At 42.1% G+C, this 26,294-nt stretch overlaps 1 protein-coding gene across 5 annotated transcripts in view; it reads left to right on the forward strand.

The window, feature by feature from the left end:
- NLRP3 (NLR family pyrin domain containing 3) overlaps window positions 1-2,726 on the forward strand; it is a 55,538-nt gene extending 52,812 nt beyond the window's left edge. For 3 of the 5 annotated variants that reach the window (XM_032627463.1, XM_032627461.1, XM_032627462.1), the window contains one exon: window positions 395-2,724. In XM_032627463.1, coding sequence (XP_032483354.1) covers window positions 395-494 — 100 coding nt within the window. In that variant the 3' untranslated portion in view covers window positions 495-2,724. Of the gene's footprint in view, window positions 1-394 lie in introns of all 5 variants that reach the window. The other 2 variants (XM_032627466.1, XM_032627465.1) reach the window with 1 other exon arrangement.
- Window positions 2,727-26,294: the final 23,568 nt, after the last annotated feature.

Below are 26,294 nucleotides of genomic sequence, written 5' to 3' on the forward strand. Positions count from 1 at the left end.
GTGATAATGGCATTGCAGTTATGTTTTAAAAGTCTGCATTTAGTTTCACACGTTGAAATATTTATAGATGCATGAACTGCTGTGTTTAAGATAATCCACTGATGTGAGGAGTGGGTGGGTGATAGATGAAACAAGATTGGCCATGAGCTGTTAACTGTCAAACATGGGTAATGGGATTCATTATACTATTCTCTCGATATTTGCATATGTTTAAACATTTCCAAACTTGAACGTTAAAAATATTGAATATCACAGAAACCACATTAGGCATGAAGTGCAGCATTGGAAAGCTTAGAAGTGTGAGGCTAAGTGAGCAGATGAGATTTTTAAAGCCCAAAACTGAAAGTGTTTATTTGAAGAGTACAATCCAAAGCTTCTCTATTTACTTTTACAGGTTGTGTGGAATGTACTTCAATTATGATACAAAACGTGCGTTAGAAACACTTCAAGAAGAAAAGCCTGAGTTGACCATTGTCTTTGAGCCTGCTCGGTAGTGGTGGAAGCAGGGCTGCCAGACACCAAGGTTCTTTGCCTCCCCTGCCATCTAGGTGTGGATAAGTGGTAGTGAATACTCCTCCAGCAGGGTTAAGACCACCACTCTGTGATTCTTCTGGTCCAGTGAGGAAGAGTGGAAGCTTGCTGATGGTGCCTTTGCCTAGAGAATGTGAGCATCTCCTTTACCTCTGGGTTGAAGACACCAGGGCAATAAAATCGTCAAACAACACAGGTCTCACCATAGTGCCTCAGTCAGAGGATGTGTTCCTCTTGGTGACCTCATGTAACTAACTCATTCAATAAAGCACTTTTTCTTTCTTTTTCTCTTTTTGCTCTAGCTCTCCTTTCCCTCATATCTTCCCTCCCCCTTTTTTGTTTACTTTTAACTGTATCATTCCTCCTGCCATCTTTCTCTTAACTGACCATAACAGAATGAGTTAACTGTATATTATGTTGCAATTTTGTGGCGGCAACTTATTTATTTTTAATCTTTGAACAGTTATATTTTCTAATAAAATAATTCATTTTATTGTATTGTAGCTGGTTGAAAATTTGGAAAATAGAAAAACTTTATTGTATTTATTGAGTTAATTTGTTTCCTTTCCTTAATTTTAAGAGAGGGTGCCTAGATATCTTTTTTACTTATTTATCTAAACTACTAAAGATAAATTAAATTGCTTCATGTATTAAAAAATCTCTTTGCCAAACGATTCGATTATAATGAATAAGGGAAAAAAAATGTCTTATCCTAACTCTGATGGTTGAAATTTCAGCTCTGGTAGGACAGGAGGTTGAAATCATGCAAAAGAAAGTTTTAGAGTAGAGGGAGCCTATATTCATAAATAGAAGTATTACATAGAAAATGCATTTTGCCTTCAGTTATAAGAACTTATCTTGGATTTATCACATTCCAGGAGCATTACATCTACCACACTTCACATAGCATTAAATCATTAATATATATTGAATGATTGCTTCTCCACACATGGAGCAACTCTTAAACCACATGGAATTTTTCAGGATGGAAATACCACTTCCTTTTTCAAATGAGTCATCTAGACCTCTGCTTGTCAAAGTATAGCCTATGGACTGTTGATGTAAGGAGATTTTGCAAGAATGTAAATCAATCGAATTACTAAGTATGCTTTTTAGATGAGCTGACTTTTTTCATGATAAGACTTTTTCAGTAAGGGAAGCAGTATGTGATTTATATTCTGGTGCAAAGTCTTTTTCTAGTCTAGGACTAGCACTTTTGAGTAACTCTGATCTCTATATTTGCTTTTTTGCAGCTTAGTGAAGTGAGATATTGCAGACTGCCTCTCTGCCACAAACACCTTGACATGCAGGATAAAACATAATGAGAAAAACACAGCTAAGCTGGAAAGACAGAAGAAAAATTTCTGTTCATTAAGATCTCAAAACTGGATTAAGAGTTTACCTTTCAGTGGTCAAGAGGAATATCTTAATAGATAAATACCCCACAATAGAACTATTAATTTGGAAAATTCCATGAGGTTTTCCACACTAGTAGAACTAAAAACTAAGTAAGGATGATGGACAGAAAATCAATATACAAACATCAACACGTGCAGTGGGAAAGAAATCATTCGTTCCAATCATCACAATTAAAATTGGGTGAGACATGAAGCAGTAATGGGTGGTAAAACCTAATAGGAAATTTAAATGATAAGCAGTATTCTTGTGTAGTCTGAAATTATCTTTTTACATCTGGCTAATCAGTTGCAAAAGAAAAATAGTAACTATATAAAGGGCAGAAATTGGACAGTACCTGACCATCAAATAAAAAATATCAGTGAGGGCAGGTGGATGTCTGCTTTCAGGTGAGATGACTTGAGATGGAACCAATATCACTACTGTGTGTTTCTGTTTGAGAACCCGGAATTTAATCATCAGCAAACACCAGACAAACTCCAAATGAGGAAGTTCTATTAAAAGGGGGAGGGGACTATATTCTTCAAGAATGTCAATGTCAGTGTTGACAATGGGTAAATCTTGGGGTGGGAGGGTTATGGAATTATTCTTTAGACTGTTCTTATTCTTGCATCTTTTATGTACACATGACATGTTTCCAAATAAAAGGTTTAAATAATCGAAACAGCAGTATTTCTAAGCACTTGCAATTTAAAATGTAATAAAATCCCATTAATCAAGGGACTTCCTTGCTGGTGCAGTGGTTAAGAATCCACCCGCTAATGCAGGGGACGTAGTTTCAAGCTCTCATCTGGGAAGATCCCACATGCTGCAGAGCAGCTAAGCCCGTGCACCACAACTACTGAAGCCCGTTGCACCTAGAGCCTGCGCTCTGCAACAAGAGAAGACACCGCAATGAGAAGCCCACACGCTGCAACAAAGAGTAGCCCCCGCTCGTCACAGCTAGAGAAAGCCTGTGCAGCACTGAAGATCCAAAGCAGCCAAAAATAAATGAATAAATTTATTTTTTAAAATCCCATTAATCGTAGCAATAAAAGTTATTAAGTATGCAAACAAAAGAAGAGCAAAGAGCATTTTTCTCACCATCCAAGTCTACAAAGATTTACCCACTACAGTCACTGACCAACAGTGCACTCTGCGTTTCAGACAGAGGAAATTAAAGATGACAACAGGATGCTCTGTGCTTTGGACAAAGAGGTTCCTTAGATAGTTAGATGTAGCTCAGGAAGAGTTTTAATAAACCCAGTTTCTTTCATCTTCTCATAGATAGAAAAGCACATTAATCATTAACTTGAGGTATCTGTTCTTTATGACTAGCAGTAATCTTTTACCAAGATGTATACTTGACTACATGCATTCCCTAGCCAAAAAAAAATCACATATATACTGGCTTCTTCCCCTACCTCTTTGGAGCAGTTCCTCAGAATTATCTGAGAGGCTGTCTCCTGGGCTATAGTCTTCAGTAAGACCCTGAATAAAATTTAACTTGTGTGTTTTTCTTTCAGTCAATATTTACCTAGAGTGAATCTCTTAAAAATTAAAAGTTGTAAAAAACCATACAGAAGAGGACCTGAATGAATGGAGAGATGGAGATATATGTCATAGTCACGGATGGGGAAATTTCAAAGGCATGACAATGCTATCTATTCCTCCCCTCAAACTAAAATTCAATGCAATTGTCATTAATATACTGACAGGGATTTTCACAGAACTGAGTAAGATAATTTCTTAAATATATAAGAAAAATAGGGATCAAAGAAATCCAGAAAAAATTTGACAACGTAGGAAACTTGCCACACTAGATATTAAAAAGCTATAAAACTGATTGATGTAGTTTAGGCAGGATAGAGTTCATGCACAGGCACAGGCATGCATGGAAATGTAATTTGTGGTATTGAAAATGTTGAGGAAAGGAAGAACTAGTCAACCTGGCTGGGACAAACAGCCATGCACATGGTAACATTGTATTTCTGCTTTATATCATACAAATAAATTCCAAAAGTAATGAAGACACATTTTTTTTTTAAGGTTTTAATTTTATTTATTTATTTATTTTTGGCTGTGTTGGGTCTTCGTTTCTGGGCGAGGACTTTCTCCTGTTGTGGCGACCGGGGGCCACTCTTCATCGCGGTGCGCGGGCCTCTCACTGTCACGGCCTCTCCCGTTGCGGAGCACAGGCTCCAGACGCGCAGGCTCAGTAGTTGTGGCTCACGGGCTTAGTTGCTCCGCGGCATGTGGGATCTTCCCAGACCAGGGCTCGAACCCGGAAGACACATTTTAAAAGTAAAGCTACATGTACAACAATGTGACTATAGTTAACAATACTGTATTGTATAATTGAAGTTTGCTGAGTGGGTAGATCTTAAGTCTTCTCACCACACACACACACACACAAAATGAAAAATGCAGCTATGTGAGACAATAGATATGTTAATTAGCTTGATTGAGATGATTGTTTCACAGTGTATACTTATACCAAAACATCACATTGTTTTCTACCTATCTATCTATCTAATTTTTGTCAGTTATAACTCAATGAAGCTGGGGGAGAAACAGAATGACAGGAAAGTGCATTACACGACATAAGCACATTGACACAGATCATTAAATTCACAGAATGCAGTCACAATAAAAGCACATTGTTTTCTTCGGGGAAAAAAGTATAAACACTTTAGAAGAAAATAGAGCAAAACGTGTAAGTTTAGGTAATGAGCTTCTTGAAATAAATATAAAATACACAAAGTATAAAGGAAAGGTTGATAAACTATAAAATGTAAAACTTTTGAGCATTGTCGTAAAGATAAAATATTAGCTCCAGCTTGAAACCTCTTGTGCCCAGTTCTGGTTCACATTTCACTCCAGCCATTGTTGTGCTCACCGGCTGCACACAGATGCGATACGATAGTATGTCAAGTCAGAGGTATCACCTATCTTTCATGCTGCCCAGCCTGCCAATACAGCAAAGCTAATGCCCTTGAGCAACAGGGGTGGAGACCACTATGAAGGTTTCCTCTTCCTTTCAGTGATACATTCTACATGCTTTTCAGAAGGCCTTGCTAGGACTGAGACCCTGTAACTTACTGTAGGGGCCAGCTTATTGCACCTCCCTTGTGTTTGCTTTCCTTCTGTTATGGATTATGTCGACTTGAATGAAAATGCACAATGCAAGAACTGTGAGTGTAGTTTCTTCAGTGTCTCACTGAGGTCTATAGCCTGGGAGAGAGCCTCTAAGATAGCTCTGAGAAACTGTTCTGAAGAGGTAACGGGGGAGGCCCACATAAATATGATTTTGCTAAAGGGTACTTGTAATCAATCACACATCTCAGTAGAAGATTGTTGCTAGTTGCCGAGAACAAATATCTTAGTGGTTTTAGTGTTTTTCTAAGTATGGGAAGATGCAAGAATTTGGGTTCATAAGATTTTCTCCTGAAAATAACTAACTATCTGAAGGCTTGTTCTGCCGGTTTTCCCAGAGTGCCTCATTCCTGATCTCTGCCCTGAATTTCTTTCAAGTTGTATTGAAGGTCAGCCACTACAGTGGCTAATGACTTAATTCTTGTAGAACCAGTGGCGAGTGACATTCTTTAGTTTGCAGTTACATTGTGTTCCCTCGACCCACAACCTGTCTCAATTCATATGTTGAAACCCCAACCTTCAGTAACTCAGAATGTGACCCTATTTGGAAAGAGGATCTTTATAGATGTAATTAGTTAAGGTGGGAACATGCTGGAGTAGGAAGGGTCCTAATTCAATATGTCTGGTATCCTTGTAAAAGGGTAAAATTTAGACACAGACATAGACACAGGGAAAACATCACGTGCACATGAAGACAGAACTCTACAAACCGAGGAATGCCAAGGATTTTCAGCAAACCACCTGAGAGACAGACAGAGACAGAGACAGAGACATGGAGCAGATTCTTTCTCATAGCTCTCAGAAGGAATCAACCTGGCTGACATCCCGGTCTCAGATGTCTAACCTCCGAAACTGGGAGATAGTGCATTTCTATTATTTAAACCACGCAGTTTGTGGGACTTTGTTATGGCAGTACTAGTAAACTAATACAATTTGTAATAGCAAAATGTTTAGTCAGGTTCAAATGGTAACACTCACTCTCAGAATTGATGTGTCACTAGCAGCCAGTGGAGCTTTTCCAGTGATGAAACTTTATAGGCATATTTGTAGAAATGGAGGAGGCCCCCCCTACTCCCGTATGTCCTCATCTTAACTAATTACAACTGCAATAATGCTATTTCCAAATAAGGTCACATTCTGGGGTACTGGGAGATAGGCCTTCAATATATAAATTTTGGGGGACACAAACTCATAAGCGTGTTCTCTCTGGTTCTCCAAATTCATGTTCTTTTCACATGTAAAATACATTCACTGTATCCCAACCTCCCTAAAGGTCTTCACCCATTCCACTACCCAAGCTCATCTGATTATCATCTAGAATTCCCTGGCAGTCCAGAGGTTAGGACTCTGGGCTTTCACTGTCAAAGGCCTGTGTTCAATCCCTGGTTGGGAAACTAAGATCCTGCAAGCTGTGTGGTACGGCCAAAAAAAAATACATCATCTAAATCAGGTATGGGTGAGACTTGAGGAATAATTCACCCTGAGGCAAAATTCCTGTCCAGCTGTGAACATGTGAAACTGAACATCAGGTTATGTACTGCCAAAATATAATGGTGGGACAGCCATAGGATAGACATTCCCATTCAAAAGGAGAAAAATCAGACAGAAACAAATAATCACTTGTCCCAAGCAAGTATGAAACCTGACAGAACAAATTCCATTAGATTTTAAGTCTTGAGAATAACCTGCTCTGATTATGTACTGCCCTCCTGGTCACAGAAAAGTAGATTACCTCACCCCCTGGGCCTGTGCTCTCTGGACCCTGGTGGCAATGGCAGCTTGTCAAACTCTGAACCACCAATAGGATCAGTCTTCCATTTTCTTGTAGGATAACATGTATTCCTAGACAGATAGCTCTGTTGGCCCATTTCTTGCCTCTGGAATCCTAGAAATCTGACAGTCTTCTTTATTTTATCCTGTTTCTATCTCCTTTAGTCCAATCTGTCAGTATTTCTGCTGATAGAACATTCACAAAAATCTTGTTGGTTTCCTATGAAATTCATAGGAGTCCAAATCATCAAACAAGAGGGACCTTTATACATCTTTCCTGGACAATGACAACTTTATTCCTGGTTTCTACTGAGATAGTTGATTGGATCCATGAGTCACATGCCTAATCCCTTTAGCAAACAGTTGTCAGTCACATTCTTGATCCTGTAGCTTAAACTACACACACACACACACACACACGCACACCTTGCATGAAAGCATGCATGCATTTCTGTTGAACTTAAGTTTAATTTGGGAAAGAATCACAGTTTTGTGATATGTCATGCCATCTGTAAACATTGTATATCAACCCCATTATTCTCCTTTTCTATCTTTCAGTAATGTTTAGTTATTTTTTCAATATGTATCTCCCTCAGTTTTAAAAACTAGCTTTATTCCTATATACTCTAATATCTTTGTGGCCTTTACTAATGGGGTTGCATTTCTATTGCATTTTATAATGTCATTGTTGGATTGTGAAATTGCTGTATATAAATAAATATTTATCTATAGCAAAACAATTAGATTGAATATTCTAGTGGTTTGTCTAATGAATTTGCTTGCTTTTTCTGTGTAGATATCACCTTCAAATAATAATAATTCTGATTCTTCCTTTCTCTTTCTCCTACATCTTTTTTTTTTTTTAATCTTTATTGGAGTATAATTACTTTACAATGGTGTGTTACTTTCAGCTTTATAACAAAGTGAATCAGTTATACATATACATATGTGCCCATATCTCTTCCCTCTTGCGTCTCCTTCCGTCCCACCCTCCATATCCCACCCCACTAAGTAGTCACAAAGCACCGAGCTGATCTCCCTGTGCTATGCGGCTGCTTCCCACTAGCTATCTGTTTTACGTTTGGTAGTGTATATATGTCCATGCCACTCTCTCACTTTGTCACAGCTTACCCTTCCCCCTCCCCATATCCTCAAATGCATTCTCTAGTAGGTCTGTGTCTTTATTCCTGTCTTACCCCTATGTTCTTCATGACATTTTTTTTTCTTAAATTCCATATATATGTGTTAGCATACAGTATTTATCTTTCTCTTTCTGACTTACTTCACTCTGTATGACAGACTCTAGGTCCATCCACCTCATTACAAATAGCTCAATTTCGTTTCTTTTTATGGCTAATATTCCATTGCATACATGTGCCACATCTTCTTTATCCATTCATCCGATGATGGACACTTAGGTTGTTTCCATCTCCAGGCTATTGTAAATAGAGCTTCAATAAACATTTTGGTACATGACTCTTTTTGAATTATGGTTTTATCCGGGTATATGCCCAGTAGTGGGATTGCTGGGTCATATGGTAGTTCTATTTGTAGTTTTTTAAGGAACCTCCATACTGTTCTCCATAGTGGCTGTACCAATTCACATTCCCACCAACAGTGCAAGAGTGTTCCCTTTTCTCCACACCCTCTCCAGCATTTATTGTTTGTAGATTTTTTGATGATGGCCATTCTGACTGGTGTGAGATGATATCTCATTGTAGTTTTGATTTGCATTTCTCTAATGATTAATGATGTTGAGCATTCTTTCATGTGTTGGTTGGCAATCTGTATATCTTCTTTGGAGAAGTGTCTATTTAGGTCTTCTGCCCATTTTTGGATTGGGTTGTTTGCTTTTTGCTATTGAGCTGCATGAGCTGCTTGTAAATTTTGGAGATTAGTCCTTTGTCAATCGCTTCATTTGCAACTACTTTCTCCCATTCTGAGGGTTGTCTTTTGGTCTTGTTTATGGTTTCCTTTGCTGTGCAAAAGCTTTGAAGTTTCATTAGGTCCAATTTGTTTATTTTTGTTTTTATTTCCATTTCTCCAGGAGGTGGGTCAAAACGATCTTGCTGTGATTTATGTCATAGAGTGTCCTGCCTATGTTTTCCTCTAAGAGTTTGATAGTTTCTGGCCTTACATTTAGGTCTTTAATCCATTTTGAGCTTATTTTTGTGTATGGTGTTAGGGAGTGATCTAATATCATACTTTTACATGTACCTGTCCAGTTTTCCCAGCACCACTTATTGAAGAGGCTGCCCTTTCTCCACTGTACATTCCTGCCTCCTTTATCAAAGGTAAGGTGACCATAAGTGCGTGGGTTTATCTCAGGGCTCTCTATCCTGTTCCATTGACCTTGATAACTGTTTTTGTGCCAGTACCATACTGTCTTGATTACTGTAGCTTTGTAATATAGTCTGAAGTCAGGGAGCCTGATTCCTCCAGCTCTGTTTTTCATTCTCAAGATTGCTTTGGCTATTCAGGGTCTTGTGTGTTTCCATACAAATTGTGAAATTTTTTGTTCTAGTTCTGTGAAAAATGCCAGTGGTAGTTTGATAGGGATTGCATTGAATCTGTAGATTGCTTTGGGTAGTAGAGTCATTTTCACAATGTTGATTTTTCCAATCCAAGAACATGGTATATCTCTCCATCTATTTGTATCATCTTTAATTTCTTTCATCAGTGTCTTATAATTTTCTGCATACAGGTCTTTTGTCTCCTTACGTAGGTTTATTCCTAGATATTTTATTCTTTGTGTTGCAGTGGTAAATGGGAGTGCTTTCTTGATTTCACGTTCAGATTTTTCACCATTAGGGTATAGGAATGCCAGAGATTTCTGTGCATTGATTTTGTAACCTGCAACTTTACCAAATTCATTGATTAGCTCTAGTAGTTTTCCGGGAGCATCTTTAGGATTCTCTATGTATAATATCATGTCATCTGCAAACAGTGACAGCTTTACTTCTTCTTTTCCGATTTGGATTCCTTTTATTTCCTTTTCTTCTCTGATTGCTGTGGCTAAAACTTCCAAAACTATGTTGATTAAGAGTGGTGAGAGTGGGCAACCTTGCCTTGTTCCTGATCTTAGTGGAAATACTTTCAGTTTTTCACCATTGAGGAGTATGTTGGCTGTGGGTTTGTCATATATGACCTTTATTATGTTGAGGAAATTTCCCTCTATGCCTACTTTCTGCAGGGTTTTATCATAAATGAGTGTTGAATTTTGTCGAAAGCTTTCTCTGCATCTATTGAGATGACCATATGGTTTTTCTCCTTCAATTTGTTAATATGGTGAATCACATTGATTGGTTTGCATATATTTAAGAATTCTGGCATTCCTGGAATAAACCCCACTTGATCATGGTGTATGATCCTTTTAATGTGCTGTTAGACTCTGTTTGCTAGTATTTTGTTGAGGATTTTTGCATCTATGTTCATCAGTGATATTGGCCTCTAGTTTTCTTTCTTTGTGACATCCTTGTCTGGCTTTGGTATCAGGGTGATGGTGGCCTCGTAGAATGAGTTTAGGAGAGTTCCTCCCTCTGCTATATTTTGGAAGAGTTTGAGAAGGATAGGTGTTGGCTCTTCTCTAAACGTTTGATAGAATTCACCTGTGAAGCCATCTGGTCCTGGGCTTTTGTTTGCTGGAAGATTTTTAATCACAGTTTCAATTTCAGTGCTTGTGATTGGTCTGTTCATATTTTCCATTTCTTCCTGATTCAGTCTTGGCAGGTTGTGCATTTCTAAGAATTTGTCCATTTCTTCCAGGTTGTCCATTTTATTGGCATAGAGTTGCTTGTAGTAATCTCTCATGATCTTTTGTATTTCTGCAGTGTCAGTTGTTACTTCTCCTTTTTCATTTCTAATTCTATTGATTTGAGTCTTCTCCCTTCTTTTCTAGATGAGGCTGGCTAATGGTTTATCAATTTTGTTTATCTTTTCAAAGAACCAGCCAGCTTTTAGTTTTATTGATCTTTGCTATCATTTCCTTCATTTCTTTTTCATTTATTTCTGATCTGATCTTTATGGTTTCTTTCCTTCTGCTAACTTTGGGGGTTTTTTGTTCTTCTTTCTCTAATTGCTTTAGGTGCAAGGTTAGGTTGTTTATTCGAGATGTTTCCTGTTTCTTAAGGTAGGATTGTATTGCTATAACCTTCCCTCTTAGAACTGCTTTTTCTGCATCCCATAGGTTTTGGGTCATTGTGTCTCCATTGTCATTTGTTTCTAGGTATTTTTTGATATCCTCTTCGATTTCTTCAGTGATCACTTCGTTATTAATAGTGTATTGTTTAGCCTCCATGTGTTTGGTTTTTTTTGTTTGTTTGTTTGTTTTTGCGGTACATGGGCCTCTCACTGTTGTGGCCTCTCCGCTTGCGGAGCACAGGCTCCGAAGCGCAGGCTCAGTGGCCATGGCTCATGGGCCCAGCCGCTCCGTGGCATGTGGGATCTTCCCGGACTGGGGCACAAACCCGTGCCCCCTGCATCGGCAGGCGGACTCTCAACCACTGCACCACCAGGGAAGCCCCATGTGTTTGTATTTTTTACAGATCTTTTCCCGTAATTGATATCTAGTCTCAAAGCGTTGTGGTCGGAAAAGATACTTGATACAATTTCAATTTTCTTAAATTCACCAAGGCTTGATTTGTGATGCAAGATATGATCTATCCTGGCGAATGTTCCATGAGCACTTGAGAAAAATGTGTATTCTGTTGCTTTTGGATGGAATGTCCTATAAATACTAATTAAGTCCATCTTGTTTCATGTATCATTTAAAGCTTGTGTTTCCTTATTTATTTTCATTTTGGATGATCGGTTCATTGGTGAAAGTGGGGTGTTAAAGTCCCCTACTATGAATGTGTTACTGTCGATTTCCCCTTTTATGGCTGTTAGTATTTGCCTTATGTATTGAGGTGCTCCTATGTTGGGTGCATAAATATTTACAATCATTATATCTTCTTCTTGGATCGATCCCTTGATCATTATGTAGTGTCCTTCTTTGTCTCTTCTAATAGTCTTTATTTTAAAGTCAATTTTGTCTGATATGAGAATTGCTACTCCAGCCTTCTTTTGGTTTCCATTTGCACGGAATATCTTTTTCCATCCCCTCACTTTCAGTCTGTATGTGTCTCTAGGTCTGAAGTGTGTCTCTTGTAAACAGCATATATATGGGTCTTGTTTTTTTTTCCATTCACCCGGTCTGTGTCTTTTGGTGGGAGCACTTAATCCATTTACATTTAAGGTATTTATTGATATGTATGTTCCTATTCCCATTTTCTTAATTGTTTTAGGTTTGTTATTGTAGGTCTTTTCCTTCTCTTGTGTTTCTTGCCTAGAGAAGATCCTTTAGTATTTGTTGTAAAGCTGGTTTGGTGGTGCTGAACTCTCTCAGCTTTTGCTTGTCTGTAAAGGTTTAGTTTCTCCATCAAATCTGAATGAGATCCTTGCTGGGTAGAGTAATCTTGGTTGTAGGTTTTTCTCCTTCATCACTTTAAATATGTCCTGCCAGTCCCTTCTGGCTTGCAGAGTTTCTGCTGAAAGATCAGCTGTTAACCTTATGGGGATTCCCTTGTGTGTTATTTGTTGTTTTTCCCTTGCTGTTTTTAATATGTTTTCTTTGTATTTAATTTTTTTTTTTTAAGCTTCTCCATCATTTTATTTTATTTTTTTTATTTTTTATTTTTTAAACATCTTTATTGGGGTATAATTGCTTTACAATGGTGTGTTAGTTTCTCCTTTATAACAAAGTGAATCAGCTATACATATACATATGTTCCCATATGTCTTCCCTCTTGCATCTCCCTCCCTCCCACTCTCCCCATTCCACCCTTCCAGGCTGTCACAAAGCACCGAGCTAATATCCCTGTGCCTTGCGGCTGCTTCCCCCCAGCTATGTACCTTACTACGTTTGTTAGTGTGTATATGTCCATGACTCTCTCTCGCCCTGTCAAAACTCACCCTTCCCCCTCCCCATATCCTCAAGTCCGTTCTCCAGTAGGTCTGCGTCTTTATTCCTGTCTTACCCCTAGGTTCTTCATGACATTTTTTTTCCTTAAATTCCATATATATGTGTTAGCATACGGTATTTGTCTTTTTCTTTCTGACTTACTTCACTCTGTATGACAGACTCTAGGTCTATCCATCTCATTACAAATAGCTCAATTTCATTTCTTTTTAAGGCTGAGTAATATTCCATTGTGTATATGTGCCACATCTTCTTTATCCATTCATCCGATGATGGGCGCTTAGGTTGTTTCCATCTCCGGGCTATTGTAAATAGAGCTGCAATGAACATTTTGGTACATGACTCTTTTTGAATTTTGGTTTTCTCAGGGTATATGCCCAGTAGTGGGATTGCTGGGTCATATGGTAATTCTATTTGTAGTTTTTTAAGGAACCTCCATACTGTTCTCCATAGTGGCTGAACCATTTCACATTCCCACCAGCAGTGCAAGAGTGTCCCCTTTTCTCCACACCCTCTCCAGCATTTATTGTTTCTAGATTTTTTGATGATGGCCATTCTGACTGGTGTGAGATGATATCTCATTGTAGTTTTGATTTGCATTTCTCTAATGATTAATGATGTTGAGCATTCTTTCATGTGTTTGTTGGCATTCTGTATATCTTCTTTGGAGAAATGTCTATTTAGGTCTTCTGCCCATTTTTGGATGGGGTTGTTTGTTTTTTTGTTATTGAGCTGCATGAGCTGCTTGTAAATTTTGGAGATTAATCCTTTGTCAGTTGCTTCATTTGCAAATGTTTTCTCCCATTCTGAGGGTTGTCTTTTGGTCTTGGTTATGGTTTCCTTTGCTGTGCAAAAGCTTTGAAGTTTCATTAGGTCCCATTTGTTTATTTTTGTTTTTATTTCCATTATTCTAGGAGGTGGGTCAGAAAGGATCTTGCTGTGATTTATGTCATAGAGTGTTCTTCCTATGTTTTCTTCTAAGAGTTTGATAGTTTCTGGCCTTACATTTAGGTCTTTAATCCATTTTGAGCTTATTTTTGTGTATGGTGTTAGGGAGTGATCTAATCTCATACTTTTACATGTACCTGCCCAGTTTTCCCAGCACCATTTATTGAAGAGGCTGTCCTTTCTCCACTGTACATTCCTGCCTCCTTTATCAAAGATAAGGTGTCCATATGTGCGTGGGTTTATCTCTGGGCTTTCTATCCTGTTCCACTGATCTATCTTTCTGTTTTTGTGCCAGTACCATACTGTCTTGATTACTGTTGCTTTGTAATATAGTCTGAAGTCAGGGAGCCTGATTCCCCCAGCTCCTTTTTTCGTTCTCAAGATTGCTTTGGCTATTCGGGGTCTTTTGTGTTTCCATACAAATTGCGAAATTTTTTGTTCTAGTTCTGTGAAAAATGCCAGTGGTAGTTTGATAGGGATTGCATTGAATCTGTAGATTGCTTTGGGTAGTAGAGTCATTTTCACAATGTTGATTCTTCCCATCCAAGAACATGGTATATCTCTCCATCTATTTGTATCATCTTTAATTTCTTTCATCAGTGTCTTATAATTTTCTGCATACAGGTCTTTCGTCTCCTTAGGTAGGTTTATTCCTAGATATTTTATTCTTTTTGTTGCAATGGTAAATGGGAGTGTTTTCTTGATTTCACTTTCAGATTTTTCATCATTAGTATATAGGAATGCCAGAGATTTCTGTGCATTAATTTTGTATCCTGCTACTTTGCCAAATTCATTGATTAGCTCTAGTAGTTTTCTGGTAGCATCTTTAGGATTCTCTATGTATAGTATCATGTCATCTGCAAACAGTGACAGCTTTACTTCTTCTTTTCCGATTTGGATTCCTTTTATTTCCTTTTCTTCTCTGATTGCTGTGGCTAAAACTTCCAAAACTATGTTGAATAAGAGTGGTGAGAGTGGGCAACCTTGTCTTGTTCCTGATCTTAGTGGAAATGCTTTCAGTTTTTCACCATTGAGGATGATGTTTGCTGTGGGCTTGTCATATATGGCCTTTATTATGTTGAGGAAAGTTCCCTCTATGCCTACTTTCTGGAGGGTTTTTATAATAAATGGGTGTTGAATTTTGTCGAAAGCTTTCTCTGCATCTATTGAGATGATCATATGGTTTTTCTCCTTCAATTTGTTAATATGGTTTATCACATTGATAGATTTGCATATATTGAAGAATCCTTGCATTCCTGGAATAAACCCCACTTGATCATGGTGTAGGATCCTTTTAATGTGCTGTTGGATTCTGTTTGCTAGTATTTTGTTGAGGATTTTTGCATCTATGTTTATCAGTGATATTGGCCTGTAGTTTTCTTTCTTTGTGACATCCTTGTCTGGTTTTGGTATCAAGGTGATGGTGGCCTCGTAGAAGGAATTTGGGAGTGTTCCTCCCTCTGCTATATTTTGGAAGAGTTTGAGAAGGATAGGTGTTGGCTCTTCTCTAAACGTTTGATAGAATTCACCTGTGAAGCCATCTGGTCCTGGGCTTTTGTTTGTTGGAAGGTTTTTAATCACAGTTTCAATTTCAGTGCTTGTGATTGGTCTGTTCATATTTTCTATTTCTTCCTGATTCAGTCTTGGCAGGTTGTGCATTTCTAAGAATTTGTCCATTTCTTCCAGATTGTCCATTTTATTGGCATAGAGTTGCTTGTAGTAATCTCTCATGATTTTTTTTATTTCTGCAGTGTCAGTTGTTACTTCTCCTTTTTCATTTCTAATTCTATTAATTTGAGTCTTCTCCCTTTTTTTCTTGATGAGTCTGGCTAGCGGTTTATCTATTTTGTTTATCTTTTCAAAGAACCAGCTTTTAGTTTTATTGATCTTTGCTATCGTCTCCTTCATTTGTTTTTCATTTATTTCTGATCTGATTTTTATGATTTCTTTCCTTCTGCTAGCTTTGGGGTTTTTTTGTTCTTCTTTCTCTAATTGCTTGAGGTGCAAGGTTAGGTTGTTTATTCGAGATGTTTCCTGCTTCTTAAGGTGGGCTTGTATTGCTATAAACTTCCCCCTTAGAACTGCTTTTGCTGCATCCTATAGGTTTTGGGTCATTGTGTTTCCATTGTCATTTGTTTCTAGGTATTTTTTTATTTCCTCTTTGATTTCTTCAGTGATCACTTCATTATTAAGTAGTGTATTGTTTAGCCTCCATGTGTTTGTATTTCTTACAGATCTTTTCCTGTAATTGATATCTAGTCTCATGGCGTTGTGGTCAGAAAAGATACTTGATACAATTTCAGTTTTCTTAAATTTACCAAGGCTTGATTTGTGACCCAAGATATGATCTATCCTGGAGAATGTTCCATGAGCACTTGAGAAAAATGTGTATTCTGTTGTTTTTGGATGGAGTGTCCTATAAATATCAATTAAGTCCATCTTGTTTAATGTATCATTTAAAGCTTGTGTTTCCTTATTTATTTTCATTTTGGATGATCTGTCCATGGGTGAAAGTGGGGTGTTAAAGTCCCCTACTATGAATGTGTTACTGTTGATCTCCCCTTTTACGGTTGTTAGTATTTGCCTTATGTATTGAGGTGCTCCTATGTTGGGTGCATAAATATTTACAATTGTTATATCTTCTTCTTGGATCGATCCCTTGATCATTATGTAGTGTCCTTCTTTGTCCCTTTTAATAGTCCTTATTTTAAAGTCTATTTTGTCTGATATGAGAATTGCTACTCCAGCTTTCTTTTGGTTTCCATTTGCATGGAATATCTTTTTCCATCCCCTTACTTTCAGTCTGTATGTGTCTCTAGGTCTGAAGTAGGTCTCTTGTAGACAGCATATATAAGGGTCTTGTTTTTGTATCCATTCAGCCAATCTGTGTCTTTTGGTGGGAGCATTTAGTCCATCTACATTTAAGGTAATTATCCATATGTATGTTCCTATTCCCATTTTCTATATTGTTTTGGGTTCGCTACTATAGGTCGTTTCCTTCTCTTGTGTTTCGTGTCTAGAGAAGTTCCTTTAGCATTTGTTGTAAAGCTGGTTTGGTGGTGCTGAACTCTCTCAGCTTTTGCTTGTCTGTAAAGGTTTTAATTTCTCCATCAAATGTGAATGAGATCCTTGCTGGGTAGAGTAGTCTTGGTTGCAGGCTTTTCTCCTTCATCACTTTCAGTATGTCCTGCCACTCCCTTCTGGCTTGTAGGGTTTCTGCTGAGAGATCAGCTGTTAACCTTATGGGGATTCCCTTGTGTGTTATTTGTTGTTTTTCCCTTGCTGCTTTTAATATGCTTTCTTTGTATTTAATTTTTGACAGTTTGATTAATATGTGTCTTGGCGTGTTTCTCCTTGGATTTATCCTGTATGGGACTCTCTGAGCTTCCTGGACTTGATTAACTATTTCCTTTCCCATATTAGGGAAGTTTTCAACTATAATCTCTTCAAATATTTTCTCAGTCCCTTTCTTTTTCTCTTCTTCTTCTGGAATCCCTATAATTCGAATGTTGGTGAGTTTAATGTTGTCCCAGAGGTCTCTGAGACTGTCCTCAGGTCTTTTCCTTCTTTTTCTTTATTCTGCTCTGCAGTAGTTATTTCCACTATTTTATCTTCCAGGTCACTTATCAATTCTTCTACTTCAGTTATTCTGCTATTGATCCCTTCTAGAGTATTTTTAATTTCATTTATTGTGTTGTTCATCATTGCTGTTTCATCTTTAGTTCTTCTAGGTCCTTGTTAAATGTTTCTTGCATTTTCTCTATTCTATTTCCAAGATTTTGGATCATCTTTACTATCATTATTCTGAATTCTTTTTCAGGTAGACTGCCTATTTCCTCTTCATTTGTTAAGTCTGGTGGGTTTTTATCTTGCTCCTTCATCTGCTGTGTTTTTCTGTCTTCTCATTTTGCTTAACTTACTGTGTTTGGGGTCTCCTTTTTGCAGGCTGCAGGTTCATAGTTCCCATTGTTTTTGGTGTCTGTCCCCAGTGGCTAAAGTTGGTTCAGTGGGTTGTGTAGGCTTCCTGGTGGAGGGGACTAGTGCCTGTGTTCTGGTGGATGAGGTTGGATCTTGTCTTTCTGGTGGGCAAGTCCACATCTGGTGGTGGTGTTTTGGGGTGTCTGTGGCCTTATTATGATTTTAGGCAGCCTCTCTGCTAATGGGTGGGGTCGTGTCTTGCTAGTTGTTTGGCATAGGGTGTCCAGAACTGTAGCTTGCTGGTCATTCACTGAAGCTGGGTCTTGGTGTTGAGATGGAGATTTCTGGGAGATTTTTGCCATTTGATATTACGTGGAGCTGGGAGGTCTCTTGTGGACCAGTGTCCTGAAGTTGGCTCTCCGACCTCAGAGGCACAGCACTGACTCCTGGCTGGAGCACCAAGAGCCTTTCATCCACACAGCTCAGAATAAAAGGGAGAAGAAGGAAGGAAGGAAGGAAGAGAGAGAGAGAGAGAGAAATAAAGAAAAAGAAAGAAAAGATAAAATAAAATAAGATAAAATAAAGTTATTAAAATAAAAAATAATTATTAAGAAATTTTTTTTAAAGTTAAAAAAACACCAAAAAACTGATGGACAGAACCCTAGGACAAATGGTGAAAGCAAAGCTATACAGACAAAATCTCACACAGAAACATACACACTCACAAAAGGAGGAAAAGGGGAAAAAATAATAAATCTTGCTCTCAAAGTCCACCTCCTCAATTTGGGATGATTCGTTGTCTATTCAGGTATTCCACAGATGCAGGGTACATCAGGTTGATTGTGGAGATTTAATCCTCTGCTCCTGAGGCTGCTGGGAGAGATTTCCCTTTCTCTTCCTTCTTCGCACAGCTCCGGGGGTTCAGCTTTGGATTTGGTCCCGCCTCTGCGTGTAGGTCGCCTGAGGGCGTCTGTTCTTCGCTCAGACAGGACAGGGTTAAAGGAGCCACTGATTCGGGGGCTCTGGCTCACTCAGGCCAGGGGAGGGAGGGGTATGGATGCAGGGCGAACCTGCGGTGGCAGAGGCCGGCGTGACGTTGCACCAGCCTGAGGCGCGCTGTGCGTTCTTCCGGGGAAATTGTCCCTGGATCCCGGGTCCCTAGCAGTGGCGGGCTGCACAGGCTCCCGGGAGGGGAGGTGTGGATGGTGACCTGTGCTCCCACACAGGCTTCTTGATGGGGGCAGCAGCAGCCTTAGCGTCTCATCCGCGCTTTTAGCCGCTGCTCGCGCCTGTCTCTGGAGCTCCTTTAAGCAGCGCTCTTAATCCCCTCTCCTCGCGCACCAGGCAACAAAGAGGGAAGAAAATTTCTCTTGCCTCTTCAGCAGGTCCAGACTTTTCCCCGGACTCCCTTCCGGCTAGCTGTGGCGCACTAACCCCTTCAGGCTGTGTTCACGCCGCCAACCTCAGTCCTCTCCCTGCGCTCCGACCGGAAGCCCGAGCCTCAGCTCCCAGCCCCGCCCGCCCCGGCGGATGAGCAGACAAGCCTCTCGGGCTGGTAAACCTCTGTGCGGGAATCTCTCCGCTCTGCCTTACGCACCCCTGTGGCTGTGCTCTCCTCCGCGGCTGCGAAGCTTCCCCCCTCCGCCACCCGCAGTCTCTGCCCACGAAGGGGCTTCCTAGTAAAAGTCGTGGTTTTCATCTGAGGTTCAGCTTTAACTGGGCGCCCCGTGTGGGCTTTACCGGCTGTGGTGGGCGCCGAGCGGGGTCGGCGGGGACCGTGGGGGACTGTGGCGCGAGCCGGGTTGCACACCCAGCCCACAGCGTGCAGGGAGAGAGGGGCAGCCTCGTCTCCGCTGCAGGAGCTGAGACGGGGAGAAGGGGAGCGCCCCAAAAGGAAACCAGCTGCCCCTCCCAGGAGACAGGAGATGGCTGTTCAGCAGCCAGAAACAGCAGAGGAGCCCGAGCACAGAAGCGGCGGCCTCTGAGGACGCGGCGCACATATTTCTGGTGGGCGAGCGGCACGCGGGCCGGTCCGTGGGAAAGAGGGGAGCCCGCGCCGGCCCCTCCGCCACCCAAGCCTGTGCGTTTCCCTAAAAGAGCAGCAGCTGTGCAAACTGACCGTTCACACTTGTGATAAATCGCCTTAGGAAAGCACTTCGATTAAAGTCACATCTAACTAGAACGCAAGAAGTCACCCCGAACAAATCAATTGCGAGAGGGGCAGCTCTGGGCGTGCACCCACCCCGCTGCTGTTTTGCTTTCCCCGCAGGACGAGGGCCACTCACTGGGTCGCGGGGACAGCGCGCTGTCTCAGCTGGGGAAGAGGCGCTTCCTCAGGACACATGCAAAACCCAAAGTGTGAAAGGAGGCCTTTATTCCATTCCTTTGGGGGATTTCTTAATGACGTAAAGCCCAACTTCGTTTCAGATCTGCCTGTCGTTTCCGTGACAGAACCTTCCTGGGGGGTCCACCAGCAGCGGGGAGGCCAGGCGCCACAGGGCTGTGCTCTCCTTCCCAAGCCAGTTCATCTCCATCTGTAGCATTTTCAGAGAAACTCTCGGATAGGTTTTCTCCAACAGGTTCTTTTTCCTTCAGTTTATAAAGTCATTCTCCTGCACAAAATGAACGGCCTGAAGACATCACTGAGCCTCTTTTTCTCCCAGGGTCAGGGCCAGCACGGCCCCCAGACCACAGGGGCGCAGGACCTCACAATGGGCTATAGGCCTTCCCTTCCCCTCCCCTCCCGCCCCTCCCACCCCGTCCTACCCCTCCCCTCCTCCCCTGCAGAAATCACATCCCTTTCTCCAGACTCCCCACTTCATCTTGACCTCCAGCAGATCTTTACCCTGCCAGTTAATAATTCAGGACTAATTAGGTGATTGCTTTCATTTATGGTAGCAGTTGGCGTGGGGGGGGATGAAATGTCCTTGCCCCTATTCTTGTTGGAAAAATAAATTACACCCACTGTCACTTGAGATCTTATTTTCCCCCCAATCAAGCAAATTAGCAGCGTGGTTCATTTTCCCAGCATTCACTCCTGAACAGACGGCAGTGCCCTGGAACGTGGCTTAGAGCTGTGTGGTCAGTGCAATTGTTTGGGGCTGTTTGTGCCCACAGTGACAGGTGATGCCCGTCTCCCGAAAGAAGAGTGGCCCTTGTCTTGCTTAGGCCAACGAGCTGCCCAGAGCGCTGCCTGCCTGGCTTCTGAGGAAGATGTACTCCGCCATCTAGTGGAGATGGGGGCTCACTGCAGTGTGCTCGCTCTCGCGCCTTTCCTTCTGGCCGGTAAGAACAAGCAATAATGCTTCTTGTAAGTTCCTAAAAATAGGGAGGTCTCATTATACCACCAGGAGTGAAATGTTTGCCTCAATGTCTGTAATCAAAGTGCAACCCCATGCCTGCACAACGTCTGTCTTGTCAGTAGCCCTCTTTCATCCCTATGTTTAGGTCCAAGACAGGATTGCCATTGTCTGAGCAATGGGTATCTCTGTGAAGCTGGGTAATTCTCCCCTGTCCCAAGTAGTTTGGGAGGAGACAGTCAGCACCTTCAGAGGCGCCTTCATCTCTGCAGCCTCGCCATCACTCCTCATCTCGCCCACAGCAAGCCGGATTCCAAAGTGCACAGGGTAGAGGCGTTGGAAAGTTGGCTTGTTCAACCAGGGGCATTGCCACTTCCCAGCCGGAGCCAGAAACACACCCACATCCTAAGACTCTTTTCACTCTTGGCATTGAGGGGGTTCCCACTCTGTCCCCTGACTACACGCAAGTCAGTGTCTTTTTCCTTTCCGCTCATTCTACCTACATGAAGAGCACGTTGATCTCCCCAGTTTTAACACAGGAACCATGATTTTCTTGGGTTTTGTGTACTGGGGGGGGGGGGGAGAGATTGGGAGAGAGAGCAAGTACATCCCAGTATGGAAGGGCTTGGGGCCGTGCTTCTCAACCAGGGGCAATTTTGCACCCAGGAGACATTTGAAAGTGTCTTGGGACACTTTGGATGGTCACAGCATAGGGGAGGCTAAAAGTCCTTCCATCACAGGACAGGCCCACAGCAAAGAAGCATCCAACCCCACCCAGCAGTCGTGTTGAGGAGGCTGAGAAAGCCTGGTTTAGGCTCGCAGATATCGCCCTCCAGCAAGCCGGTGAGAACACTGATTGTGCTCAAATGGGCCACACTGCAGAGGCTGTGGATAGATAATGCATCCTCTCCCAAGTCAGTACTGACCACTGTTTTTCTTCTTTTAGACTCTTGCATTTTAAACATAATTTAGCTGTCGCTTTTTTTCCCCTCTGCTCTGCTGAGAAGAGAAAGGATTGGAAAGGGGGAGGGGAAGGTGACAGAAACGGAGGATTAGAGGCCTGACCTATTTCTCCTGGAGAAGCTGGGCACATTCCTCTCTCACACGTGCTTTGTGACCCAGCAGGGTACAGTTAAAAGCACAATAATTTGCTTGTTATTCAAGTCAGGCATTAGTCTGGGTAATGGCGTACTTGGTGTATAGATGGATTTCCTTGTTCGGAGCTAAGCACAGGACTAGCTGAATTCTCCATGGAGAAATCTTGATTTGTTCAGGTCTTTCATGTTTTCTACAGAGAAGGGATTATGTCTTCCTAAAGAGGGGCCTTGCTTAAAAAGCTACAAAGTATAAGAAAAGGATTTAGGGCAGAGGGGCCTGTGGTTACGTAGCTGAGGGGTACAGGGAATTTCAGAGCCAAGGATTATTTAAAGCCATAAAGTTAAAAAAATAATTGCTTTAGGGACATCCCCGCTGGCGCAGTGGTTAAGAATCCTCCTGCCAGTGCAGGGAACACGGGTTCGAGCCCTGGTCCGGGAAGATCCCACATGCCGTGGAGCAACTAAGCCCGTGTGCCACAACTACTGAAGCCCACGCGCCTAAAGCCCGTGCTCTGCAACAAGAGAAGCCACCCAGTGAGAAGCCCGTGAACCAAAACGAAGAGTAGCCCCTGATCACCACAACTAGAGAAAGCCCACGCGTAGCAACAAAGATCTAAGGTAGCCAAAAATAAAAATAAATTTTAAAAAATTTATTAAAAAACATTGCTTTAGCACTACTGCATCAGTGCTGGCGAGTACACTGTAAAGGCAATTAAGCATGAGCTAATATTCATTTTACTTTGGCTAATTACTGCATGGATCCAGGAGAGGGAGGGGAAAGAAAACATGCCCCCTCCCTGGCAATCAGGGAGGACATTGGTTTTGGTTTCTTTGCCTTATAGGCACGCTTATTAGTTGGGGTGCCCAGAATCCAGCCATCACAAGGGTCTTATTAGTTAAAACACAGGAAAATTGTTCTCTCAAGGCAGAACAGCGAATGCTCTGCTGTCCCAGTGACCAAGCAGAAGCCACTACTAGTTTTAACTCCATCAATTATTGTTAGCCAGAGAGGACATGACATACACAGTCCTGACTTCACCCATGTGCCTGCTGAGCCTGGGTCAGGGGCTCTCAACACAGAGCAACTCTGCCGCCCTCCCCCCAGCTCCCCGCCCCCGTGACAACTGACAAGTTCAGGAGGCATTTCTGCTGTCACAGCTGGGGAAGGACTGCTGGCGTCCGCTGGGCAGACGCCAGGGATACTGTAGGAGCATCCCACAATGCCCAGGACAGCCCACAGCAAAGAATTATCGGACACAAAATGTCACCAGTGGCAAAAGTAAGAGGTCCTGGTGTAGACAGAGGCAATTTCCTCTCCTTGAGTAGGTGAAGGTCTTCAGAATCTTCGTTTCCTCAAATACATAATGGACAAGTCATCAGATGACCATATTTCATGCTAACTAACACGCTTTTCTTCCCCCTTTTCTACACTGGGTATTCATTCTCCCACTTCAGGAAATCGAGTGACGCTAAGAAAAACTTGCCCTGGAAGAATGGTCCGCGGGGGCGAACCGAGACCCAAGTCGGTGCCCGCCCTCTCCTTCCCCAATTCACACACAGGCACCCAAGAGAGAAGACAGCGAGCTTCTCTGCAATCCCCTGGTTCGGAGTTTTGAGAAGTTTTATTCCCTTCTCTGAGATTACCCATTCTTCCCTGCATGAAGCATGTTCAGGGAAGTCATTTGTCCTGCAGCTTTACAGGAGTTAAGAGCCCGCAGCAGTGAGATACCCATTTCCTCCCTGGAGAATGAGGACTCCCCCTGAGGGAGGTTAATGCTCAGGACAGGAGCATCCCTGGAGCTGGTGACAGCCAAGGGGCTGTGACTCAGGACTATCCCAGGCAGGCCATCAACTCTCTGGGAGAGCCTCAAGGATGCACTTAGCCTCCGTTTACAGGAGGTGAGGAGGGCAGAGTGCTGCAGATGGGGAGCGGGGCGGCCACACCCAGACTAAACCCTAGCCGGCACCCTGCAAGAGACAGAAAACCTCTCCCCTCAGGTCCCACCAGCCCTGCTCTCCCCTTCTGTGCACCCCTTTCAAATGCGTTTTTCTGCTTTGCCCCCTCCCATTCAATCCGTTCTAGGTACAGTGGTCACGGTGATCCTGGTAAGTCCCAAGTCTCAAAACCCTTCAGAGGCTCCCATCTGGATTCGAATAAAAGCAGTCTTCTCCCTCTCTCCCCCTCCCCATCCCCCCCCGTCTCTGTCTCTGTCTCTGTCTCTGTCTCTCTCTCACACACACACACACACACACACACACACACACATACACCGTCCCTCCCCTTCCCTCAAGCCCTTCCAGATACACTGGCACGCTGTCCCTGGCTGTTCCTAGCAGCTCCCTCCCCATAGCCTCCTGCACTTACTATTCTCTCTGCCTAGAATGTTCTTTCTCTCCATAACTACAGGGGCTGCTCTCTCCGGTTTGTCCACATGTCCCCTTCTAATTAGGGTAGCCCTCTTTCCCTTTGATGCTTTATTGTTCCCGTAACCTGCATCATCTGGTAACATGCTAAAAACTTCCATGCTTTTATTTGCGGGTCCTACCTTACCCCACCTCTCACTCCTAGATTGCAAGGCTCTCTGTATAATTTTTTCACAGCCATCTATCTCGAGGACCAAGTACAGTGCCCGGCTCCAGCAAGCACTCAGATATTCGCTAAAGAAATTAGGAAATGGACCAGGCTACTTAGCTTCAGAAGCTCTTTCATGGAAGTCCCCATCCCCTCCGTACCAGTTCTCAGCTAGCTGACTGAAGACTAGCACCCTGACAATGAGGCAGCTCTAAACTGTGAACGACAAAAATATGTACTGTGTCTCCGAGGGCCACTTGTGTTTGGTGTTTTTTAATGGTTTTTTAAATTAATTTTTAAATTAATTAATTTACTTTTGGCTGCGTCGGGTCTTCGTTGCTGTGCGCGGGCTTTCTCTAGTTGCGGCGAGCGGGGGCTACTTCTCGTTGCGGTGTGTGGGCTTCTCACAGTGGTGGCTTCTCTTGCTGTGGAGCATGGGCTCTAGTTGCATGCACTTCAGTAGCTGTGGCACACGGGCTTCAGTAGCTGTGGCTCGCAGGCTCTAGAGTGCAGCCTCAGTAGCTGTGGTGCACGGGCTTAGTTGTTCCGTGACATGTGGGATCTTCTCGGACCAGGGCTCGAACCCGTGTCCCCTGCATTGGCAGGCGGATTCTTAACCACTGCGCCACCAGGGAAGTCCATCTTTGTTTTTAATTGTAGTGAAATGCACATAAAATTGTATCATCGTATCACTTATGAGTGTAGAGTTTAGACACGTTCAGGAGATTCACGTTGTGCGGCAGCCAATCTCCAGAACTCTTTTCTTCTGGAAAAACTGCAACTCTCTGCCCTCCAGCAACCGCTACCCCCAGTCCCTGGCACCCACCATTCGACTTTCTGTTTGTACGAACTTGACCACTCTAGGTGCCTCATACAAATGGAATCGAGAGCATTTGTCTTTCTGTGACTGGTAGGTTAGCATCATGTCCTCAAGATTCATCCATGTTGTAGCCTGTGTCAGAACTTTCTCTTTAAGGCTGAATAATATTCTGTTGTGTACACACCCCGTTTTGCTCATCTATTCATCTGTCCGTGGGCAGTTGGGTTCCTTCCACATTTCAGTTATTGTGAACAATGCTGCTATGAACAGAGGTATACAAAGTATCTTGCAAAACCTGCTTTCAGTTATGTTGGGTATATACCCAGAAGTGGAACTGGACCATATGGTAATCCTGCTTTTAATTTTGAGGAACCACCATGATATTTTGCACAATGGCCGTACCATTTTACATTCTCACCAGTAGTGCACAGGGTTCCAATTTCCTACATCTTCATCAACCCTGGTTATTTTTTGTTTTCACAGTAGCCACCCTAATGTGTGTAAGGTGGTGTCTCAATGTAGTCTTGACTTGTATTTTCCTAATGATCAGTGATGCTGAGCATCTTTTGAGGTGTTTATGGGCCATTTATGTATCTTCTTAGCAGAAATGTCTAATCAAGTCCTTTGCCCATTTTTTAGCCAGGTTGTTTGCTTTGTGGTTGAGTTTTAGGAGTTCTCTGTACACTCTAGATATTAATCCCTTATCAGATATATGATTTCCAAACATCCCCTCTCATTCTGTGATTGCCCTTTTCCTCTGTTGATAGGGTCTGGATGCACAGAGTTTTAAAAATTTTCATGAAGTCCAATTTCTCTATTTTCCTTTTGT

The sequence above is a fragment of the Phocoena sinus genome, chromosome 3 (genome assembly GCF_008692025.1).
Source record: "Phocoena sinus isolate mPhoSin1 chromosome 3, mPhoSin1.pri, whole genome shotgun sequence".
Classification (NCBI taxonomy): Eukaryota; Metazoa; Chordata; class Mammalia; order Artiodactyla; family Phocoenidae; genus Phocoena; species Phocoena sinus.